At 35.8% G+C, this 17500-nt stretch overlaps 1 protein-coding gene across 1 annotated transcript in view; it reads right to left on the bottom strand.

Annotated features, from left to right (window-relative positions):
• Positions 1-4552: 4552 nt before the first annotated feature.
• LOC119598026 (putative homeodomain transcription factor) overlaps positions 4553-17500 on the bottom strand; it is a 14610-nt gene continuing 1662 nt past the window's right edge. Inside the window, exons 2-14 of the mRNA XM_037947671.1 lie at positions 17264-17430; positions 16509-16720; positions 15554-15740; positions 14730-14823; positions 13711-14335; positions 12087-12227; positions 10428-10617; positions 9684-9806; positions 8689-8860; positions 8052-8201; positions 6623-6799; positions 5919-6111; positions 4553-5225 (exon numbers count right to left, since the gene is read on the bottom strand). Coding sequence (XP_037803599.1) covers positions 5073-5225; positions 5919-6111; positions 6623-6799; positions 8052-8201; positions 8689-8860; positions 9684-9806; positions 10428-10617; positions 12087-12227; positions 13711-14335; positions 14730-14823; positions 15554-15740; positions 16509-16720; positions 17264-17430 — 2584 coding nt within the window. The 3' untranslated portion in view covers positions 4553-5072. The remainder of the gene's footprint in view (positions 5226-5918; positions 6112-6622; positions 6800-8051; positions 8202-8688; positions 8861-9683; positions 9807-10427; positions 10618-12086; positions 12228-13710; positions 14336-14729; positions 14824-15553; positions 15741-16508; positions 16721-17263; positions 17431-17500) is intronic.

Raw genomic sequence — 17500 nt, 5'->3', positions numbered from 1 at the left:
TCTGAGGGAGAGTCTGGACCCCTTGAAAGGAGCCCCAATCACTACCCTTCATCTGGGTAACTGGGGCACTTTCAGCCTGTGCCTGAGCCACTTCGGTGCTATAAGTGCCAAAGATACGGTCACCACCAGGCTAGCTGCAAGGTCAAGCCTAAATGTGGTGCTTGTAGTAAGTGCTTTAAGGCACACAAGGACGGTCAAAGGGAAACAAGAGCCAAATGTCCCAGCTGTGCCAAGAGGCATCACGCCTGGAGCCTGGCTTGCTCTGCCAGGGAAGAGGCAGCCTTCAGGCGACAAGAGGTTGCTAAAAAGCGACCAGACTTTGTTCCTGCTCCCCCAGGCACCCATTTCTGGGGACGGAACAAAAGAGAAAAGGCTTCCCGACCTCCTAAGAGGAAGGAAGCTCCTCCACAGCCGACACCGGATATCGCCAATAAAAAAGAGTTTCCGACCATCCCAAAAGTGCAGAACGAGAACCACAGGAACAAAGGTTCAAAGGGCACTGCAAAATCCTCCCCAAGAGACGATAATCTCTTTAACGAGGAAGATATGACTCTTCTGTTGACTGCTGTAGTCACTGCAGTAGCAACAGCTTTGGGGAGGTCGAGTGAGGAGGCGAAGGCAGTCAAGGTCGCCATGACGGCATAAATAATCATAAACTGGGTCCCTAGCCACATAGGCATCAGAGGGGGTGAGCTTTCTGATAGACTAGCTGACATTGGCAGGGGTATGCCCCAAAATCCCATGATCATAAAACCGAACCGAAAAATCTTAAGGCAGAAGTGTAATGCTAGCTCGTGCCTTCCTCCTGCAGCTTCACAAAGAGAAAACGAGATCCTCCCCTTCGGCCAGATGGTACTCAGACGCCACAGGCTATGAGCCACTGATCATGGGAGCCCCAGCCCATGAGTCCCTGAGAGAAGGACATGTGGTCATACACACAGACTTCAGGGCAGCCATTGACTGTCTACTGCAAAACTTACCAAAGACAACATCTACCTCCTGACCACTGTGCTTACCATAGAACAGAGGATTCTTGCTCTGGGTAAATAATCATAAACTGGGTCCTTAGCCCCATAGGCATCAGAGGGAGTGAGCTTGCTGACAGACTAGCTGCCATTGGCAGGGGTATGTCCCCAAATTTCATGATCATAAAACCTAGCCGAAAAATCTTAAGGCAGAAGTATAATGCTACAGCTCGTGCCTTCCTCTTGCAGCTTCACAGAGAGAAAACGAGATCCTCCCCCTCGGCCCCGAGGTTCGCCATGTCAGTCTCTGATCAGTTCACAGAACTCGAAAACCTGACAGACCCAGTAGCTCTTTGGGAGTTCTTCAAGTGCACAACACTCAATGCAGAGCAAGGGTCTATTGGCGAACGCCGGAGGCCAAGGCAGAATTTCATCTCAGTGCAGACACTGGAGGCCAGAGAAGTGTGTCGCATGGCTCGGCTGAATGGCAATCAGGACTTACACCATTCCTTGTTGCACAGGGCTCGGACATTGATGAGAAGAGACAAGGAACAGTTCATCAGAAACCTTGCTAAGGAGGTTGAAGGCCATTTCTTGGTAAATGACCTTCGCCCTGCCTACCAAGCCCTGAAAAAACTGAACTCACAGAAGACTGCAGTCCACTCTGTGGATGGACAGAGCATCTCAGATCATGATGGGGTTCATGAATGTTGGGCTGAGTTTTTTGAGCAGCTGTACCACGGTAGACCCTCCTCCAGCAGTTAGTCTGGACACAAGTGATATCACAATACCTGCCAGACCCACCCATCAGCGAGGAACCTCCTACCCTAACTGAGGTTAGGAAGGCAATCTCTAAGCTGAAGGGTGGGAAAGCTGCAGGCATATGTGATATCCCTGCTGAACTGCTAAAGGCTGGGGGTGAACCTATGGCAAGGGAGGGGCTTGCATACGGTCATGATTGCCATCTGTCATTCTAGTTCCTTTCCCTCTGACCTGTTAAGGGGCATGGTCATCCCTCTCTGGAAGGGGAAAGGGGATTGATGGGAGTGTAGCAATTACCATGGCATCACACTTTTCAGTATACCAGGCAAGGTTTTTGCCCACATCTTTCTGAAACAGATCCGTAACCACCTACTAAGGCACCAGAGACCGCAACAGTCACTTCTGGTAAGTCCACAATAGACTGTATCATAATCACCGCTGTGTCCTTGCATGGACTGGATAATGGGCAGAGATACTATCCAAAGTCAATGTGGAGCAATATCAAGGTTACAGACCTCAACTTTGCTGACGATGTTGCTATCCTATCTGAGAGTCTGGAATCACTGGTGGCAGCTCTTAATGCATTTAGCAATGAGGCAAAGCCCATGTGCCTAGAGGTATCCTGGCCCAAGACCAAGATCCAGAATTTTGGGGGCCTGTTAGGGGAACCCATTCAGTCAATACATCATTACAAGTCACAGAGAACTTTACATACCTTTGAAGAATAGTCCAAATCTCTGGGTTGTCAGACCAAGAAGTCAGTAGACAGCAGCAGGAGCCATAAACTCAATCAACTAGAGCATTTGGAGATGTCAGTACCTATGCAGAAAGACCAAGCTACTTATCTTCAAGGCCTTGATGCTGCCAGTTTTACTGTATGCTAGCAAAACCTGGAGGGTATCTTGTGCCTTGGAGTCTTGTCTTGATGCCTTTTATAACAAGTCCCTATGCCGGATCATGGGGTACAGTTGGCTACACCATGAGACTAGCATAGGATCTGTTACTTGCATTATCTTGGACCGCCAACTCAGGCTATATGGGCACCTAGCTTGTGTCCCTGTGGATGACCCTGCACATCAAGTTGATACCAGTCCTGTCACAAGGAGATGTGCCGAGGGCCTGCCCAGAGATTCACCATGAGTGTCCCCCGTTGCTGGAAGTGAAGGGTGAATGTGGCTAGGCACCTCTGTCAGTGTTAGCCACCACAGTGATGATGATGATGATGATGATATATATATATATATATATATATATATATATATATATATTTATATTAAATATATATTATATATATATATATATATATAATATATTAATATATATTATATATATATCAACTTTATATATATATATATTTATATATAATCGTATATATATATGAATAATATATATACATAATATATATATATATATATATATATAATATATATATATATATAAAATATATATATATATATATATATATATATATATATATTTTTTTTTTTTTTTTTTTTTTTTTCTTTCTTTTCTTTTTTTAACAGTCATTTATTCCACTGCAGGAAATCGGCCTCTCTCAATTCATTACTTGAGAAGCTCTCTGGCAGTCTCACCCTTACCTGATTGGATGCCCTTCCTAATCAACCGCGGTTTGGTGCACTTAACACTGCCACGGCAGCAAATATATATATATATATATATATATATTATATATATATATATATATATATTATATATAATATATATATAATTATAATATATATATATAATATATATATATTAATATATATAAAATATATATATATATCTATATCTATCTATCATCTTCATCTATCTATCTATCATCTATCATATCTATTATCTATCTATCTATCATTACTATTATCTATCTATCTATATATCTATCTATACTATTATATATATATATAATATAATATATAATATATTATATATATAATATATATATATAATATATATAATATATATATATATATTATATATATATATATATATATATAATATATATATATATATATTACATTTTGTAAATTGGTTATAATCCTTTATACTACAGCTTTCAGTTTCAAGATTGAGCAGTAAAGGGCTAGCTGCAGAGGCATACCTGTGTAGGGCTGACCATGCCCTAGACAAACAAAGATTCAAGTTAATTACAGATATAGTACTGGTACCTTTCCAAAAATGAGCAAAAACTTGGAAGAAAAGGATATTGGATTATCGGGAAAGTGAAAGTTTTGCATTTACAAACTGCATTTACATGTGCACACCTTTCCTGTTCCAAGTTCATTATATCAATTGCAGGAAGATTTTAAGTATGGAGCCTTAAAAATAAGGTCAACTTTGTGAGTAGGAAGATGACTGAAGTTTAGTCTGCAAGGTCTATATAGATCACTCTGTGGATATCAGTAAACCTACACAGTTACAACAGATAATATCCTTTCACTGTCAAGGCAGAATCATGTGTGCAGCATGTTTGCAGGGACACACATATGTACAGTTTCTTGTGTATGCATGTGTGTGGTAAGCACCACTGATCAAATAACTGATGGTATTACTTCTGATACTGGTTTAGTACAGCTGACAGTATTTATAATATATATATTTTTTTTTTAGGTCAGTAACGTAACAGACACTGCCTGTACTTTTGGAGCCTTTCTAATTTTGATCTATGGAGATATATTAATCAAGTATTGAAAGAAGAAAATATTTTTTATAGTTCATGTATGTATGTGTGCACATGTATTTGTTGTTACCTACTGACTTCATCATAAAGACACATATGAGTTTGTTGCAACAGCAGAATATCAGGAATATAAATGAGAGACCTCTGCCTTAAAATGTTTTTAATTTTTGAACTTTACATAAATTCAAAATACTCTCATATTCTCACTCTCTTCTAAAACTTATAAGATATTCATCACGACCTTTTATTATCACATTGAGTTATTTCCTCTCCTGTCTTCTCTTTCTCTCTCTCTCTTTCTTGTAAAATCCTATCGTCATGGAATACTCTAACTAACTTCCTAATGTAAAATGAAGTATCTAACCATATCACATTTACATATGAAAAAAATGAACACTATTTTGAAATTGTCAATTTTAGAAATATTACAATTGGGTGAATTGGTCATAATTCATCTAAAATCTAAATGAGACCTTAGAAATTGCTGTCACTGTAAAAGGCAGCACACTGGATATGTCATTTACATACGCTCAAAGCTACTTAATAGATTAAAGCAAATTACCATTAGTTAGATCTACATATAAGTACTGTAATTATATCAATTACATCTATTGGTTATATGATTGACACCTCTCTTATTTTTCTTTCAATCAGAAAGCACAGGTTCACTCCTTAAACTTAATTTTGTGAAGTTTGAGTTTGAAACCCAAGAGGTCTGAGAGAACGCCAGAGCAAGCTGAGAGGACAACCAAGCGGGTTATGTTGTAGAGCAGGGGATTTGCTGAGAGTCCAGAAATTTTAAATGGACTTTCCAGTTCCTGTAAATAATAAAGTATTAATCATGAGTTAATATATAAAAAGACAAAAATGTAGTGGATCTATATTTGAAACACATATGTCAAAGTCAAAACTGAAATGAATATGGATTTAAAATCAACATTATTTATTTGTTCTTAAAGAATCAAATGGTGAAACTGCAAAGTATATGTACTTGAAATGGTTGGTAAAAATTACAACATATTTACTTAAACTTCTTTCTTAGCTATTTATGAACCAATTTTTGCATTTCAAACAGAAAACTTAGGAAAATGCCTGAAATCAATTATATGTAACTTTTTTTTATACTATCTCTTGATGAAAGCCCCCTCCCCCTTCCAGTTCAAAGACTGAATGATAAAATATATACAGTACTGATTTAGTACAGGCGCCTCGCATTATCCTTGATCCTTATAGTGTGTTTATTTTTCACTGCAACATTTCCACACTAAGTCTTCCAAAAGAGCCAACATCCATGTCATCACTCGGGATTGTTCATAATTTCAATATAATTTTGTAAATCAAAAAGAAGGGGGAAAAACCTGTATCCAAACATTTTACCCATAATGTTATTTGTATACACAACAGAAAAAAAACTTTGTTGACACTCCCATAAAACCTCCAGATTATTCAATCAAGCTATACAATATTAACCTTCTTTAAATTATTATTATTACCATCAAACCCTGACTTACCTTCAGCAGGACAGAGACCAATTTTAGAACATTGTTTGCTAACATGAGTTCATCTTTTTTCTGGGGTTTTTGCTCCATGTGTAAATACATATTGATCTGCTCAGTTATGAGTACTGATAAGCTAGAGTACTTCTTGTTGATCATTGCTCCCAACGTCATGAAGCGGATTAGGTAGATGCCAATTGCAAAACACCTGAAACATTTAATACACTTGGTAAATTAACATAGAGTATTAGTCTCAATAAGTTTAAAAAAGATGCTTTGTAACTGCTATTTAATAAGTAAGACAGTGTACTATACTAATCTATGGACAGCATATCTTTTGCTTTAGGCTCTAAGGGTATATGTATTCTCTAACTTACATGCACAAAGCCTCCCTATTTCACCCTGCATTCTACTATACATGTCACTGAATGTAAAAAGTGTGTGTAAAATATCCGGAAACTTTTAAAAGTCAAACAATATTATAATTAGAATGAGAAGTGCAATAAAACTGAATCTTGTAATAACATACATGTTAAAGACTGCAAGCATAAATATTTTTCTTATCTGATGAGCTGCATCAGAGAAGGCAAAAGTATTAATAAACCGATTCAATCACCTCCATGCAATAATCTATCTTTGCTACAATGTTCATACAACTGCCCAACCTCCCTCTACTGCACAGAAAGTACTTCCAAAAGAAACGGAATCGCAATACATACCAGAAGAAAAGTTCGCAATTGTACAGTGTGTGCTGTGACTTATCATCTTCCTTTAGCAGTTCAAAGCAAAGATATGACACAAGCAGCAAAGTAATGAAGAAAGTGGCAGAAACAATGACATCCACTGAGCGCTGTGGGCCTCGTTTCTGTTGCAGCAAAAGCAAAGAAAAATAAAAGGATCACAAAAAAAAAAATTCAAGGTTACAAAAATGTATTACATATCATATACTGGCTATAACCACTGATAAATATTCTTAAAGTGCTCCTGAAGTGCATAATTATCATAAAAATCACAATTTGGGGTGGGGGGGTTGTTACTATTTTTCATAAACCAGAAGTTAGACACTTAAAGAATCATTTGCTTCTATATTCACTATCCTCATTCTGGGATGTAAAATAATGATGTGTCAGAACTTCATATCTGTGTAGCTGTAATTATATATATGTATATATGTATATATGTATATGTATATGTATATGTATATGTATATGTATATGTATATGTATATGTGTATGTGTATGTGTATGTGTATGTGTATGTGTATGTGTATGTTGTGTGTGTTGTGTGTGTGTGTGTGTGGTGTGTGTGTGTGTTGTTGTGTTGTGTGTGTGTGTGTGTGTTGTGTGATGTGTGTAGTATGATAATATATAATAGATATATAGTTATGATATATAGTATATATATATTATATAATATATAATATATATATATATATATATATATAATAATATATATATATATATAATATATATATATATATAATATATATAATAATATATATTATATATATATATATATAATATATATTCTTATATAAAAATATAACTATTATTATATTATGATATCTATATATATATATATTATATATAATATATATTATATATATATATTATATAATATTATATTTTATTCATTAATAATATACTATAATATAATATATATATATATCATATTCATCATATATATCATATTTAAAATATAATAACTAATCATAATAATATACATTAAATTTTTCTAACATTTTTACTTTTTTAATTTCTTTCTTTTTATACAAAATAACCTAAAGATATCATAAGAGACATACATTCTAAGATCTTATCAACAAACATTTCTCGCAAAAAATATAAATCAATAAAATAATTTAGCAAAATGTTACATTCTCACCTTTACACATACAAAACATTTACAATTGTACATCGTGGAATACAAACAAACATAATGAAAAATTTTAAACAACAAAACAAACACAAAACAACAAAAATATCACCACACACCCACCACAACAAACAACAAACAAAACACACACACCACACACACACACACACACCACACCACAACACACCAACAACACAACACCACACAACAGCACCACCACACACAAACACTCTTCTTCTCTAAAATGTACTTCATAAACATAAAACAATTTACCACAGAGTCTTACAGCTCCGGAATAGATAGCAAAGTGTTTGGCATAGAGAAATCTGCTTGAAAGTTCTCTCTGCTACGGACAGTAGGAAAAAAAATCCTCCAGCCAGGCAGAGTCTATTAACAGAGCTCAACAGAATTACAATCGAAGACCTGAAACATTTGCATTTTAACTTTAGAGCTCAATAATTACAGACTGCATTATCAAAAGGGGTTATCATTCACTCATCACATGTATCAGTAGGTTTAACAAAAAGTGATTAATGTGTAATTAGTCCTTCTAATGGAGTACGTCAAAAACAGGTACACATAATGACAAGGTATAACAAGAAGAGATAAACCCAAATCTTTTTATTTAATCCATACAGCCAGTGAGAAGAAAGTGTACCTTGTCCTAAATGATGATGGGAAAGGTATGTGATGTTTATCAGTCTCATAATGTACATTTTGATCTGTAGATTCAAAATTCATTAACCAAATTTTCTGTAAACTGAATCTAGGTAGACAGAAGCAGTTGATTAGTGCACTGATATGCCACACCTGTATCAGATCAAATTAAGGGTGCATCTTTTGGGGGTTATAGAAATAATCCAATAGAAAATAATAATACTAATGAAATACACTGCAGCTTCACTCTTACCACATATTCCCACCAAGTAGTCCTGTGAATAATTTCTCCAACAATTCCTTAAATGCTGGGATCCAATCCTGAGAGTCAGAAGTAACCACAGTGTCCAAGAAATTTCCAAGAGCAGAATAGTCAACTCTGTATATGCTTGGTACCAAAGCTATCACTATGGCAATGGTTAGTCCTGAAGAAAAAAAATCCAAACAATTAAAGTAATGAATGATACCTCCCAACAGTTAACTTCTTTACTGACAGATCAAAAGATACGTTTATTAGAGCCCTAAAAAATATAGTATTAAAAGAGTAGCAAGACCTCTCAGCATAGTAAAGTACTCATAACCATAATGAGTGGTGTGTTTATATAACTACTTAATTACTATCTGCTGCCACAAATGCAAAGCAAATGGCTGCCTCTATGAGAAATAACTCCAAGACGTCTTGCACTATCTGAACACTAGAAAAGCATCTAAGTATCTATCTGAGATATTAAAGACAAAAGGACCTGTAAATAATCTAATTCCCTTTCTGACTATGTATGACTTGGACACAACCTAGGTGGCTTTTGGCAGACAGTGCCCGGGCCATTGTCACAAACTTACATTGAAATCTTATTTACTATCTGGGAAATAACCCTGATGAAATTATAACATGTTCATTTTAGTCTACTTCAAAATGAAGACTCTAAACATACAGAAGTCATAGAAAATGAAACTTGAATTTACAATTTTCTCAAGAAAGGCTGAGTTCTTACATGAGTAAAGTGATATACATCAAGTCTTTGCTCTCATATTCAACAACAATTAAAATCTAAATCTATAATTTGCTTCTTACACTTTATCAACTCATTTTCCTTCGTTTCTTTCAAATTACATCAGCAACTTAAGGCCCCAATACTTTCTATACAGAATATAACCCCATGCCTTAGAAATAAAAGTTACAAAAGACATCTTACCATTAACTAAATTTTCTCTAATTACAGAAAATAATACACAAACAAAAGCCCTTACCAAACTGAAGATAATGCGTCGTGTGATGTAAACTATCCACCTTCGATATAACGGCTGAAGAGATGTCTAGGACAGAGAGGTCAACTTTCTTCACCTCAGCTTCTTCCCATATTTTGCAGCTGACTGTTTGGAAGTTAAAACACATAGATACCAGTTAGACCAAATACTAAAGTAATATGTAAAACCTTTATTCTAGACTCGGATTCCCTATAGCATGAATCAGATATATGAAAAATGACAACATAACGCTGCACTCAATCTATAAAATTAAATCCACAGGAAGTTATCAATAATTACATAACAGTCTTTCAAGAATCCAATCATGCAGAAAAGTTACTTCTGCATATAATAAAACTCAAGATTTCAGTTGATGAAATACTTCACTTCACTATTACTCGATAAATCAAATTCAACTTTATTTCAGTCTGTGGATACTTTTGGAATATAAAATAAAACTGACACTAAATAAATTTAAATCCTACAGAAATAAAAATTTCATTACTCCTAACTCAACAGTCACATCAAGCACCATCATATCCCATGAAAGAAAAGAAAAAAAAAAGAGAGAGAAAAAAAAAGGATAAAGAAAAAAGAAAAGAAAAGAGAAGAAAAAGAAAAGAAAAAGAAAAAAAAAAAGAAAAAGAAATGAAATGAAATGAAAAAAAAAGAAAAGAAAAAAACAAACATACTTTTCTATAACAGCGTATCTCTCTCCAATAATCAACTAACCAAAACATTCCGTACCTTTGTCAGATACGTTCGGAGCCGAGGTTATAATTGCAGCCGGTGAACCCTGAATGTTCCAGTCCAATGCCTCCGACCTCAAGAAAGTCTGGTCTGACTCTTCGTTGTCATCCCAACCGCCGTCACTCTCACTGCTGTAGCTCAAATCATCACTGTTTGTTGTTATGCCCATCCATTCATACTCGCTATGCTGCGGGGGAAACTTATTCAGAAGCTTTGATAAGAGCAGGTGCTGTATGTATGAACATTCAAGTAAAACATGATCATATTCCTGCTTTTGGAAATGTAATATCAGAATTCTGTTTATCATGGTGGATATTTCAATATCTTTTCTTCTTCTTTTTTCTTTTTTTTAAGTTATGTTCTTCCCTGTTTCCATCTACATTCCACTTTTCCCCCAAAAAATTGTGAGGTTATACACTGGCCTGAAAGCCACTATATTCAGCTGCTACAATATCTACATTAAATAATGATTCTTGTTATTCATGGTCCTTCTTTGGATATTTTTCTTGTAAAGCAATAGGAAGAAGAAAAAGATTTTCTCTCTCCATAATATATACAAATCATTTATTTTAATTTTGACTCCAATATCTTATGGCATATCAAACTTCTATTACACTACAGTTTGTATAGATTCAAAGTAACCAAATAAATATTAATGTTTCAACACAAAAAAAATTCTGTATAAACTGTTTAGACCTATTAAGAGTGATCTACTTTATCAAACAGTTCAAAGAAATAAATGGGAAACAACCATGCGGAAAATGCAAATAAACTCCTTCAGAAATATTGCAACAGGTTGGAGAAGAGAACCGACCTGCGCACACTATCAAAATTGACATGGTAAGGGGTGTTTAATTTCTTTTAGTTTATCCCACAGATTTTTTTTTTTTTTTTACAATGCACATGTACCAAATAATTTTCAAGCTTTTTCTTACATCAATTAAAATGAAACAAAAAAGGGGTTAATCTAATTTACATAACAGCACTGGTCTCATTCTGATCTTGCAATTTTCTTATTTAGAACCTCCCTCAAAATCACTCCTTCTCTTACATCAGATAAAAAAATGCAAAACTGTGCTCATTATTTATTTTTAAAAAGCTCATTCAAAAAAGAAATGAAATGAAAAGAAAAAAAGTTGAATGGCTGTAAATTATCTGAAAACATAAATGCACTGCTGAAAATCATATAACATACATATTACAAATTGCTATATTAAAATTTATATAGCTGTTCATAGTTCTTGTTAAACTACTTTCTCTAACTGATTACAACACAATGTTATATGAACAAAACTTCTACTTGTTACAGTGAATTACCAACAATGAAAAATGAAGGAATCTTTACTAAGCATTTTGCAATGCCAAATATATCAACTAAACATGTTTAGCTCTTCTATACACTAGTATTAGATCTTACAAACTGTCAATGCTTATGGAATCTGTTTATCAAAAACTGATAACATAATGATAATGTAGAAAAATATATAAATAAATACACAAAAAAGAAGAAATACTTATATATAAACACTTAGTAACTATGCAAGACACTGCCTGTACATGCCAATATGTTGCCTGAACCATGATCACTTTTTTATCATATTATCATATCAGACAAGCATTCCAAGGCTTAAGTAAGCAGAAGCATTAGTGGGTTACCTTAGCCTTCGTATACTGTGGGGATGGGCTTTGTTCCGCATCGCTTTCACAAGAGGAGTTGCAAGAGCTTCTCTCAACAGCCACTGGTAGGAGCTTGTGAGGGGAACGGCGGCTGGGGTGGCTAGCACTGGTATCAGATGGCTGTTGGTATAGGTATAGGGTCTACATACAGCACAGATTACAAGAGGCATTGACTTACTGTCTGGATATGGAGGTACTGTACAATTGCCTCAAAAATTTCCTTAACATTCTGCATTCTGGTAATGGTTTGATCACTCTTCAAATTACATAACATTTACCCTACTACTGTGACACATCTTGGCAGAAAGTATCACAGAGGGCAAAGGAACTTCTTGAGGCAACTGGACATGAAATGAGTAACCAAAACCATGATTAGTGACTATATTTTTAAAAATGTATATTTTTAAAAATATGAAAAAATAAATAAAAGGGAACCACATTTACATTCTCAAAGGTCAACACTGTTCTCAACATAGGGCCTATGTGAGCAACCATAACTCACCCTCATCAGATAAAGTGCTTTAGTGCTGATAAACATTAGATATAACTTTGACAATAAAAAGGTGCAAATTTCTTGGGGTGTTATGGAGATAAAATGCAAGCTTTGTGCATGCTAGATAAATGCAATACCCATACTCTTAAGCTTTTACTTGCTTCTCATGTCTTCTTTGTCTTATTGCATACTAAATGATTTATAGTCTAATAAATACATAAAGAGATAAATACATTTTTCATGCCAAAAAGACTATGTGATTAACATCTCTTTGTGTATTTTTTACCTTTCAAATATGTTAATCTAATTACATTCTTAAGATATCTGAGAACAATATTTCAAGATCATAACATACCATCCCTTTGTTTTTATGAAACCAATTATTAATGCTTGTTTTAACCATAAGGAATAGTAGTGGACCTTCTTTTCAAAAGTGGTAATTAAAGCAACTTAATCTGCCAATTAAATGTGCTGGATGCATATTACTTTTTAATAATAAATCTAATCCTTTCCCTGTGCTATACCTCATTGTTGACCATCCCTTCCCAAGGCTTAAGAATAATGTCCAATTTTCTTTTATTTTCATAGCTCTAACTTATTGTATGCAGAAAAAAAAATCATGGTAGTGTACATATAAATATCCCATATTCCCTTCTTTCCTGTATCTAATTACATTTTAAGGTGATACATCATTGTAGAACGTATATCTCTAAATATCTATTTCTCACTGTATACACATCCCTATTTATTCCTTTCTCACTGAATGTATAATACCTTTAAACAGCCATTTCTCATACTTTTACATCGGGTCGCAAATGCACACGAGCCCTCAACCACAAGCAGCACAAACAACAATCCCTTACACTGGTCAAGGCCTTCCAAGCACCTCTATGCTGTTAACGCAAGTATACAGGTAATACACAGTGGCTGATTATTCATATGGTTCTGCAAAGAAGCCAGTTCACATGAAGCATTGCAAAGTAATAGAAAAAAAGGGAGGGATAGTTGGATAATATGAGGTATTGCACAACAAAAGGGTTAATATTCCAAACCATGATGCACGTAAAAAGTAATCCTAACCTATACAAATAACTGTGTGCTATTTCTCACCTTCCCACAAGAACAAGAACACCAAGAGCGCCTTGCAGTCTTCTTCATGTTCCAGCTGTCAGTATCAGTAGTTGGGCCTTCAAAGTCCCCCATACCACTTTCCTCTCCTCCATCGCTACCCCCATCAACATCTGGTCTCTCACTGGGAAGCTTAAGGTGTATACTTGGTGCAATGTCCTCAATGCCAGGGGTTCGCAGCAGACTATTCTTTCCCTCACATTTGCCTTTCGACAAGCAACTCTCAGTCCTGCTGCCATCAACTTGTACCTCTTTACCCCCAAACGGTCTCCCATCACCTCCATCCAGGGGAATATTCACGTCAGGCCCATCATCAATACCGTTATCCGCTGGACAAAATTCTTGTAGCCTCTTTTTTTTCAGCTGATCGATGAATATCTCCCCCTTGCTTTCCACAATGCCCGCCACTGGACTCCTATCGCTGGAAGAGGTAGTGGCAGAAGAACTGGACTGTTCCTCTGCCTTGACATTCTGAGAGGAGCCTGACGAAAAAATTATAATGCTCGGTTTGCCTTTTGAGTCGACACAGGGGGCAACATTGTTTTCAGAGGCTGAACGTGGACGTAAAGGATATACCTCTTCATGCTTTGGCTCCTCCGAATGAGATCTGATTTAGGGAAAATGAAGTTACATCAATAAAACAACCTGCTATTTCTTAAATAATGAAGCAGGACATTACATTTTTTGCAGATGAATTTGTAGCTAATTACACAAATATGTGATCATGAAAATATACAGATTGATGGTGTGTATGTGTGTGTGTATGTGTGTGTGTGTGTGTGTATGTGTGTGTGTGTGTGTGTGTGTGTGTGTGTGTGTGTGTGTGTGTGTGTGTGTGTGTGTGTGTGTGTGTGTGTGTGTGTGTGTGTGTGTGTGTGTGTGTGTGTGTGTGTGTGTGTGTGTGTGTGTGTGCATTTGATTTGTTTGTATGCTTCTATGCAAAAAAACAAATGCAGGTGCTAATGCATGCAGACAAAATAACTTAACCACAGATGAGATACCTGAATGTTTTAAATGGTGACCTATTGTGTTTCTTAGGTGGATTAACAGATAATCTTGTAGTATCACGCCTAGTACTGCTACAAGCACATTTACCTAGAAAGCAAAAAGGTAAAATCTGAAAATGCACAAAATAAAGTTTTCTACAAAAATTCTGAACCTATTGTATCCAATACCTAACACCTTAACCCAATCAGCCCAGATGACAAGAATATATGCCATGGCCACTGTAATATTAGTTAATTAATTGTCTACACTCAGATGACTCTATAAGTACTTAGTCACCTAGAAGCCAATTATCAGGCCAACCTACCTCACCTGTTTACCTTTTTCCTTGATTTTTGGAAAGCTTCTTTTTTATTATCTTATTGTTATTATTGTTATTAGTATTCTAATAAAATTATAATAATTATAAAACCAATACCAATAACAGTATCAGTATTACTAGCATTAGAGAAAAAAACACATGCAAATTCAAGGAATGGGGAAATCATTAGAGCCTAGTCAGTGACTCCTTGGTGGCTGAGCACATGTGGAGCCATCTGTAAGCAACAAAGTTCACTAAACACTACAGTGGACAGTACATACACACATGGCAAATGGGCTAATATCTTTCACACTACCTATTCAGATGTGAAACATCCAAATTACAAAAATAATACTCATATAATTAATGTCAACTGCCTCCCCAATACTTAAACACTGTTTAAACTTTCTAGCATCATACCTCAACTAATTTTTGACACTAAAAATCCTCTTTCCTATCTTTCATACGTATAACTATTTCTTCAACACTGACATCATTCGTTCACCTGCTCCCACTTACCTCGTCCCTTCAGTGAGACACTTCTTCGTAGGGACCTCATCCTTCTCCCATGTCTTATACCAACTGTTCCTCGGCTGTGATTCGGGGATGATATTCCCGTATGGCGTGTACAAACGATTTGAGAGTGAATCACACTTAAAACCAAAATCACTACACATGGTAGCAGTACCTCTGATGCTGGAATGTCCTGTGAGAAAGTTTAATGTTAAAGTAGCTCATAATGTGGTAGGTTTTTATGAAGATAAGGCTAACTCAAATAATTTTGGATAGCATTATAAATAAAACCATATTTCAACAATATCTTTAAAAATTGCATTGTAAATAACTGCTATATTCTAAATATCAAACTGAACCAAATATTCTTGTGGAAACTCCTACAATATGACAACTGATTTATATTGACATTGGACTAGACTTAGCAAAATTTATCCCTACCATAAAAGTCAAAATCAACCATATTTCAGATATCCATATAAAAGCAATCTTAGATTATATAATTCTCTATGAAAGTAGACAAAAATTACAAACTTTCCTATCCTATGTACATATGCAACTCTGAATATGCCATCTTCAAGGAGTAATAAAAATTTTCTCTACTGGAATATATAAATCATTCAACTTAAAAATACAAGTAGCTTCCCTCTGGAGTCTGGATCTCTTTCATACTTGTTTTATTCATTTTTCTTTTTTCTTTTTCCATTTTTCCCTTTTTCTCTAATTCTTACTTTTCCTCTTTCCTCTAATCACTGCCAGATTAACCATTTGTGTACTTGAGACATAGAGCCCCTGACTTTAGAAGACTACATATGACGTCGAAAACAAAAGAACAAACTATCTCAAAGCAGAAACCTATCAAAACTGGTATACTAGTGTACTTCATTTTGCAGGTGTTGCAAATAAACCCCCCTAGTGAATATGTGGACATAACCAGCTTTCAAGCCTAGATAAAACTAACCTTAAGAAGCACTTCATCGTTCCTACAGCAAAACATGATGATTCCAGACATGAGTATTGAGCTGTACACTGACAAGACCACAAAGAAGCCTGTGCAAGAAGTCTCTCGAATCCACCATGACGCGTAAAGTGGCAAGAGTATTATGCGAGATATTCCGTGTAAACCCGCCAGCCATATTCCCGACTGTGGTTTTGCCTTTGGAAATGTTGATCCTGTATTGAAGAAATTGTGTTGATTAAGATAGGAAGACATATAGGGTGACCTTAACCAATTTCAGATAATAACAGACTGGAGTGTGTCACAGAGAGAGAGAGAGGAGAGAGAGAGAGAGAGAGAGAGAGGAGGAGAGAGAGAGAGAGGAGAGAGAGAGGAGAGGAGAGAGGAGGGAGGAGAGAGGAGGAGAGAGAGGAGGGAGAGGAGGAGAGGAGAGAGGGAGAGGAGAGGAGAGGGAGGGAGGAGAGAGAGAGAGAGAGAGAGAGAGAGAGAGAGAGAGAGAAGAGAGAGAGAGGAAGAAGAGAGAAAAGGGGGAGAGAGGGAAAAAAGGGAGAGAGAGAGAGAGAGAGGAGAGTGGAGGTGAGGTGGGTAGGGGGTGGGTGTGGTGGTGGGTGTGTGTGTGTGTTGTTGTGTGTGTGGTGTGTGTGTGTGTGTGTGTGTGTGTGTGTGTGTGTGTGTGTGTGTGTGTGTGTGTGTGTGTGTGTGTGTGTGTGTGTGTGTGTGTGTGCATGCATATATATTTGCAAGAATAAATTCCATACCTCTTACTAAGTCAACATCAATCAGTTCCGTTTTGAGTTTGGCTGTTTTACGTGGAGTATATGATAAACCCTGAAGAATTCTCTGCTCAACAGTTATTTCCCATGACTGTTTATCATAGTGACTTATCCGCCCCTGGTACCAGCCAAGGGCAGATTCTAACACCATCCTGGAAAGCAAATGTACAATTAGTAACAACAGAAATCTTCAAATAAGGTCACTCTCTTCACACACACAAC

Source organism: Penaeus monodon, chromosome 40 (genome assembly GCF_015228065.2).
Source record: "Penaeus monodon isolate SGIC_2016 chromosome 40, NSTDA_Pmon_1, whole genome shotgun sequence".
Taxonomy (NCBI): Eukaryota; Metazoa; Arthropoda; class Malacostraca; order Decapoda; family Penaeidae; genus Penaeus; species Penaeus monodon.
Note: the sequence above shows the minus strand (reverse complement) of the source record. Positions and strands in the feature narration are given on the sequence as shown.